The sequence below is a fragment of the Myotis davidii genome, unplaced genomic scaffold (genome assembly GCF_000327345.1).
Source record: "Myotis davidii unplaced genomic scaffold, ASM32734v1 scaffold847, whole genome shotgun sequence".
NCBI classification, from domain to species: Eukaryota; Metazoa; Chordata; class Mammalia; order Chiroptera; family Vespertilionidae; genus Myotis; species Myotis davidii.
The window spans coordinates 96,881-105,129 of record NW_006298049.1 but is presented as its reverse complement, the minus strand read 5'-3'; the positions used below and the strand labels follow the sequence as shown (position 1 = coordinate 105,129).

Here is an 8,249-nt window from a genome sequence, read left to right as displayed (position 1 = left end):
TCCCCCCCTAACTGCTCCCCTCTGCTGGCCTGATCCCCCCCTAACCGCCTCTGCCTAGGTCCCTGCCACTATGGCTTTGTCCGGAAGATGTCCGGTCTAATTACCCTTTTATTAGGTATAGATGTAATAAGTTTGATGATAATGAGATTTTGATGCAAAATGAGAAAGGGGAATTATACTGGAATGAAATCTCTTTTTCTGCTATGTAGCATCTTAGATTTATTGTCGTTCATTTGAAGATGGTGAAAAAGATGTATGGTCTAGAAAAGACATGCTTTCTCCTGTCTTTTTGTGTGTTTGTTTTTTGTTAATCCTCACCCAAGGATATTTTCCCATTGATTTTAGAGAGAGTGGAAGGTGGGGGATAGACACAGAGAGAGAAACATTGATTGGTTGCCTCCCATACACATCCATGGGTTGGGGATTGAGCCTGCAATTCCCTTGACTGAAATCAGAACTGGGACCCTTTAGTCCCTGTGCTGACTGAGAATTGAACTGGTGACCTTTTGGTACACAGGACCATGCTCAACCAACTGAGCCACCGGCCAGGACTAGACTGCTGTTGGACACCAAATGCAAAAATTTAATGGATTAAAGACTGAAACAATAAAAATACATAGAAGAAAACATAGGTGCTAAACTTAGGGACCTTGATCTCAGAGAGGCTTTTGTGAACTTGGCCCCAAAGGCAAAAGAAGCAAAAGCAAAAATAAATGAATGGGAGTACATAAAAATGAAAAGCTTCTACACAGTAAAAGTAACCATAAACAAAACAAAAAGGCAACCAACCATATGGAAGAAAATGTTTGTAAACTGAAAACGGACTATTACTCAAAATATACAAAGAACCCATACAACTTTAACAACAATAAAAACATAATTTAATTTAAAAAATGGGCAGAGCCTCGTTCCCAACTTGCTAGATGGTGAGTGAAAAAGATGAGAAGCTGGATACTAAGGAGAAAAACCTGAAGCCAAGAAAACTGATGCTGATAGCAAGGTTAAGAAGGGTAACTCGAGGTCAACACACCTAAGAAGGGGAAGCCCCACTACAGCTAAACCCTGTGCTAGTGAGAGTAATTGGTATATATTCCCAGTGGGCTATGCATTCCTGAAAGGCCATTTGCAAGAGGAAGTATTCAGCAGCTAAAGCAAGGATTAAAAAGTGAAAGGAGAAAGTTCTTGATACCATCAAAAAACCATTTGGTGGCAAGAAGAATGATGGTACCCAAGTGGTTAAACTTAGCAAAATGCCTAGATCTTATTCTACTGACGATGCACATCAAAAGCTGTTGAACCACAACCAGAAACACTTCAATTAACCTGTAAGAAAACTGTGGGCCAGCATCATTCCCCAGTGACCATTCTTATTATCCTCACTGGGCACCACAGAGACAAGAGGGTGGTTTTCCTGAGCATTTGAACAATAGCTTGCTACTTATGACTGGACCTCTGTCCCTAAATTGAGTTCCTCTACAAAGGCATAGAACACACCAGAAATTTGTCATCACCACCTCCACTAAAATTGGTATCAGTGGTGTGAAAATCCCCAAACATTTCATTGATGCTTATTTCAAGAAGAAGCTAGCCAGTGTGGCTCATTTTTTTTGGAGTGTCTACCACACCAAAAGGTGGCAGGTTCGTTTCCCAGTCAGGGCACATACCCAGGTTGCAAGTTCAATTCATTGTCAGGGCTGTGGGTTTGATCCACAGTAGGGGCATGTGTGTTTCTGTCTCACATCAGTGTTTCTCAAAAAGTCAATAAAGATTTTAAAATAATTTATTTTTAAAAGAAGAGGCTGCACAAGCCTAGACACCAGGATGGTGAGCTCTTTGACAGAGAGGGAAATATGAGATTATAAAACAGTGCAAGTTTAATCAGAAAACGGTGGACTTGCAAATTCTGCCAAAATTCAAAGCTGTTTCTTAGCTCCAGGGCTACCTTCTCTCTGTCTTTGCTCTCACAAATGGGACTTATTCTCACAAATTGGTGTTCTAAATATCACATGACGAATCTAATTAAATACTTGATCTGTTTAAAGAAATAAATAAAAAATAAAAAACTGGCCCTGGCTGGTTTGGCTCAGGGGATAGAATGTCTGTCTGTGGACTGAAGGATCCCAGCTTCAGTTCTGGTCAAGGGCACATGCCCGGGTTGTGGGCTCGATCCCTGGTAGGGGGCGTGCAGGAGGCAGCCAATCAATGATCCTCTCTCATCATTGATGTTTCTCTCCGTGATCCCCAGTAGGGGTTGTGCAGGAGGCAACTGATCAATGATTCTCTCTAATTGTTGATGCCTTCTTCTCTGAAATCAATTTTTAAAAATATATTTTAAAAATAATGATAATATAAAAATAAAAAACTAAGCAGAGGACCTGAACAGAACTTTTTCCCAAGAAGATATAAAAATGGCCAACAGATAAATGAACAGATGCTCAACTTCACTAGCTATAAGAGAAATGCAAATCAAAACCACAGTGAAATGGTACCTCAATGGCTATTATCAATGAGATAGGAAATAAGTGTTGGAGAGGATATGGAGAAAAAGGAACCCTCATACACTGCTAGTGGGAATGTAAATTGGTACATTCACTATGGAAAATAATATGGAGGGTTCTCAAAAAATTAAGAATAGAGCTATATATGACACAGCAATCTGGATTCTCTTCTAGATGCCTACCCCCAAATTTTGAAATATTTTTAAAGGTATTTATATCCAGGTGTTCATTGCAGCATTATTTATGGTAGCCAAGATATGGAAACAACCAAAGTATCCTTCAGTGGATGACTGCATAAAGATGTACATACGTACAATGGAATATTACTCACCCATGAAAAATGAAATCTTACCATTTGCAAAAACATAGATGGACCTAGAAGGTATTTTGCTAAGTGAAATAAGTCACACAGAGAAAGATATATATGATTTCACTTGTGGAATTTGAAACAGAAACAAAAACAACGTATAGATATAAATAACAATTGGTAATTGCCAGATGGGAGGAGGTAGGGGATGGGTAAAAATGGTGAAAGGGATTAAGAAGCACAGATTGCCAGTTATAAAATTAGTCATGGAGATACAAAGTTCAGCATAAGGAATATAGTTGATAATATTATAAGTACTATGTATGATGTCAGATTGGTACTAGACTTATTGGTGCTAGACTTATATACACTTTATAAGGTATAGAAATGTTTGATCACATAATTGTATACCTGAAACTAATATAATATTTTATGTCAACTGCAGTTGAAAAATAAATTTTATAAAAACTATTCCAGAATCTATATTTTCCAATAAATTTATTATGTGTAATCCAAAGGCTTTTAATTTCCCTTTCTTATTTGTTATTCACTTTTGCTATGTTTTAGAATATATTATATGTCTTGGAATATATTAGTAAGTGATTGGGTAAGCTACGCCCTTAATATTTATATTACTTTAACAACTTTTAAACAAAATTCTCAACCTTGCATCTTGACCTTTTTTATTTTTTCAGGACATTGAAAAGATTTTCAGTAACATATCAGATATACATGAGTTGACAATAAAACTTTTAGGTTTGATTGAAGACACAGTTGAAATGACTGATGAGAGCAGTCCTCACCCCTTAGCTGGCAGCTGTTTTGAAGATTTGGCAGAAGTAAGTTTATAAAACTACTTTATTCTCATTTAAATCTTAAATGCTGTTATTAAGAAATTTAGTAAGATGTTTTTGGTGAAAATTAGAAGACACTACCGGCTAGTATAAAAAATACTTAAGATTTAACCAATAGCAACGTACAGTACACTGTATTTATAATGACACTTTATAGGAGCTCCAGTGGCGCAATCGGTTAGCGCGCGGTACTTATAATGACACTTTATAGTGTGTGTATGATAATACTTATAGTGAAAGTTGATAGAATAGTAAGTTTTAAGTTTTCTTAATGGCAAATGCATTTTAAGTAAAAGAAACTTTATTGACCAGAGCTGTTTAGCTTTTGTGAATTTTAGTCTTAATTTCCAAAATTTGAAAAGGAAGTTTGCATTTTAATTTTGTTTCCAAAGTGACAATCATTTTGTTGTCTTAAATTATTATAAAAGTAATGTAATTCACTGTAAAAATAATCACAAAGAGTTAAATATAAATAAAATAAAAATCACTCCGTTTTGCAACACGCAGAAGTTATCCTTATAACATACAGTATTTTCTACACACACATACATATGTGTACTTACAAAAATAGGATCTCACTCTCTTATTACCTGCTTTATTTTTTTCAATGAATATATCACAATTGTTTTCCAGGTTAATAAAAGTACTTCAGCCCAACTTTTAAAGTCCGAATAGTACCACGTTGTTATGGAGACACCATAACGTTTTAACTATCTATTATCATTAGGCATGTATGTTGTTTCCATTTTTGTTATTGTAAATAATACTGCAACAAACATATTCATACTGTGACTTCATAGTCTAATAATTGTTTTAGAATATATTCGTAGACGAGGAATTGTAGTACTAAAGACTTGGTATGTTTTTAGAACTTTGAAACATTTTGCCAAATTTATTTCCAAATAAATTCTAGTACGTATATGCAGGCTTTTTCCCCCACACTTCCACTAACTCTGAGATTATGCATTTTTGCTAGTGGTAAAAGAAACTCTAGCATCTCACTGTTGTTGTGTGTTTTTTTTAACTAATGATGTTGAACATCTTGTCATACTCATTGGCCATTTCTTTTTAATTTCTTTTGGAAAACAGGATTTTCAAAGTACATCTTTAGAGTTCATGTAAATTTTCTAATTTTTATTTAAATTTTTCTGAAAATATAGGTCACTTTTATTACATCAGTTTTATATACAATGAAATATAGTATTGAAAATATTCAGTTACTGATGCCTAACCAAAATATTCAGCTTTGCTTTTTATTAGAAAGTTTTTATATTGTGATAACTTGGCATATTAATTTGTAGTTTGCTTGCCTGCTATACTCTTAAAGATATTATGGTTCAAAAACAATTTTCTAATTTTTACAAAAATATTATTTTATTGACTTTAGAGAGGAAGGGAGAGGGAGAGAGAGCGAGATTAGAAACATCAGTGATGAGAGGGAATCATTGATTGGCTGCCTCCTGCAGTCCCACCCGGGATGAGCCTGCAAACTGGGTATGTGCCCTGACCTGGAATTGAACCGTGACCTCCTGGTTCACAGGTTGACGCTCAACCACTGAGCCACGCCAGCCAGGCATTTTTGTTTTGTTGTAAAATATATATATTTAAAAATTTGCCATTTTAACCACTTTTAAGTATACAATTCAGTGTCGTTAATTAAATGCACAATATTATACAACCATTACCATTATCTATTTCCAAAACTTTTTTACCACTCTAAACAGAAACTCTACTCATTAAGCAACAACTCCCTCTTTTTCCCACCCTCCAACCATGGGTAATTTTAATCTACTTTCTGTCTCTATGAATTTGCTGATTCTAGATATTTGATATAACTAGAATCATACAATATTCTTTGTGTCTGCTTATTTTACTTAACAGTGTTTTCAAGGTTCATCCATGTCATTGCATGTATCAGAACTCCATTTCTTTCTATGGTTGAGCATTGTATGTATATATCATGTTTTGTTTATCTAGTTATTTATTGATGAACACTTGTGGTTTTTTTATGCCTTTTGGCTATTGTGAATAATGCTGCAATTACATTGTTACACAAGTATCTGTTTGAGTCCCTGTTTTCAGTTCATTGGGGTACATACCTAGGAGTAGAATTGCTGGGTCATATGGTAATTCTTTGTTTAGCTCTCTGAGGAACTGCCAAAAATATTTTCTATAGGGGCTATACCATTTTACATTACCACTGGCAATAGATGAGGGTTTCAATTTCTCTACATTCTTGCCAATACTTGTTATTTCTGAAAAACATGCTATATTTTTTAAAATACAGAAATGAAACAAACCTCTTAGTTTTAACTAAACATTGGAAATATTGATTATTATCAAATAGTAGGAATTTAAATATAAACATTGGACAAAATATGTGTAGTTTTTGTCTTGTTATTTTACTGTATATTAGTCTTTGCTTTCTTTTTCTAATCTTTATCCAAAAGAACAGTACCATCAAAGAGCGGTATCACTTTTTGCTTTCTTTGAAAGTATCCTAAGTATAAACTTATTTCAACGTAGGCAAGACTAACTGAAATTTCAAATCTCAGCCTTCTTTTACTAATAGATACACTTTTTACTTATTGGGAGTAATGTGCATAAGCATTTTAATAGTTTGATACTTGTGAACACAAAGTCAGTGACCTATTTTAAGACTAGTAGCTTCCTGTAATCAATAGCTCAAGGTCTCAAGGTCATTGTTTACATTTTTTAAAAATTCACAGTTACAGCCATAGTTACTGTTTGTCCCTCTAAAGTAGATGGCAAAGAGTTGTAAAAAATTTGCCATTAAATAATCTGTGCCATATTAATAGAAAAGATGATCTTTTAAACCTAACACATTTTCTTTTTTAAAAAATAGGAGCAAGCATTTGATCCTTATGAAACATTATCACAGGACATTCTTTCACCAAAATTTAATGAACATTTCAGTAAGTTGATGGCCAGACCTGCAGTGGCTCTACACTTTCAGGTAAATTTAAAGTCATTTTTTAAAGTAAAGCAACTAAAGAACTATTTTACCAATTCATTCTAAATATTTGTAATTCTAGGATCTTTCACAAAGCAACTGAGGAAAATTGTCACCAATCTTTCAAAATCTGTTCATTTTAACCCTATTTTAGATTGAAAAAACTAATCTGTTTTTAATATAGAAATCTTTTAAAGAATGCCATCACACATACTGATCTGGCAAATTCTAGATCTGGGATATAGAGATGATTATGGAGAGCTATTTCAGGTTCTTATTTTCAACAAGATAGAACTGAAATCATCAGGATGGAGAATATCCTTATGTGTACTCATACCAATTTCTCTATCAGGCCTATAATTTAAGGAGATAAATATATTAATGGGAAGTATACAAGTTAATTGGTTCAGTAATACAGTTAGATAAAGTGAAAGTAAGTGGAGACAAAATTTATATTTTTACTTTTTAACACTAAACGAAGATTATGTTGGCATTGATGATCCTTTACTACTTATTGCCGTAGAAACTTCCTGATCTAGACAGGCTCTTCTCCCTTAGCATATTAATATGGTCAAATCTTTATTTTCTTAAAACAAGCAATGAACCTTGTCATGTTCTTTTTTTGTTTTTTCCCCCTTTGTAGCCAATTATCTTCATATTACTTTTTACCATTTTTCATTAAACTTCTACCACTTGTGTCTTAATCAGGGTATAACAATAAAAACTGCCTTGACAATGAACTTAACCATGAAACCAAGTGGATATTTTTATTTCATATTTATGTCTGTAATATTTGTGAGTCCTCCTCTTGTCCTTTTGGCTCCCATGATACTTTCTCCTAATTTTCATCTTCTCTGATTTCTTCTTCTCAGTCTCCTTAATTGCAGGCTCCATGGTCAACCTCTGATTTTCTGTCCCTCTAATGCTCTTCTTGAGTGACTTTATTTATACCCTTTGCTTTAGCTACTGCCTATATGCTCATGACTTCATATTTGTTTTTTTCATTGAATTTATTGGGGTGACATTGGTTCATAAAACCATACAGGTTTCAAGTGTACAACTCCATAAAATATTATCTGCATACTGCATCCTTTGCCTATCACTCCCTTTCCATCCTTATTTCTCCCCCTTTGCCCACATCAATCCACTCCCCACCTCCCTTTCTCTCTGGCTATTACTACACTGTTGTCTGTGTCTATGTGATACATACACACACATGTATATACATACATACTAGAGGCCCGGAGCACGGATTCATGCACCAGTGGGGTCCCTCAGCCTGGCCTGTGCCCTCTCGCAATCCAGGACCTCTCAGGGATCCCCGCATCAGGCCAAAACCTGCAGTCTGACATCCCCCGGGGGATGTAGTAGTGCGTGAAGCAGCAGGCGGCTGGGGAGGAGCCTGAACTCGGGCCAGGTGCCTCACCGCTCCCGCTTATCCTGCCCCACTGCGCCTGCCTCCGCCACCACTCAGTAGTACTGCCTTGGAGGCAGGAGAGGCTTGCACCACCACAGCTGTGCTTGCCAGCTGTGAGCCTGGCATCTGGCACCCCTTGGTCAGCTAAGCAGTGCTCCCACTGTGGGAGCACACTGACCACCAGGGGGCAGCTCCTGTG

General features: G+C 35.6%; 1 protein-coding gene and 1 pseudogene across 6 annotated transcripts in view; both read left to right on the top strand.

The window, feature by feature from the left end:
• Positions 1-8,249, top strand: part of SOS2 (SOS Ras/Rho guanine nucleotide exchange factor 2) — an 86,070-nt gene that overhangs the window by 27,808 nt on the left and 50,013 nt on the right. For all 6 annotated transcript variants that reach the window (XM_015570489.1, XM_006773754.2, XM_015570486.1 and 3 more), the window contains 2 exons: positions 3,501-3,644; positions 6,526-6,636. In XM_015570489.1, the coding sequence (XP_015425975.1) occupies positions 3,501-3,644; positions 6,526-6,636 (255 nt within the window). The remainder of the gene's footprint in view (positions 1-3,500; positions 3,645-6,525; positions 6,637-8,249) is intronic.
• LOC102762962 lies at positions 489-2,082 on the top strand (annotated as a pseudogene).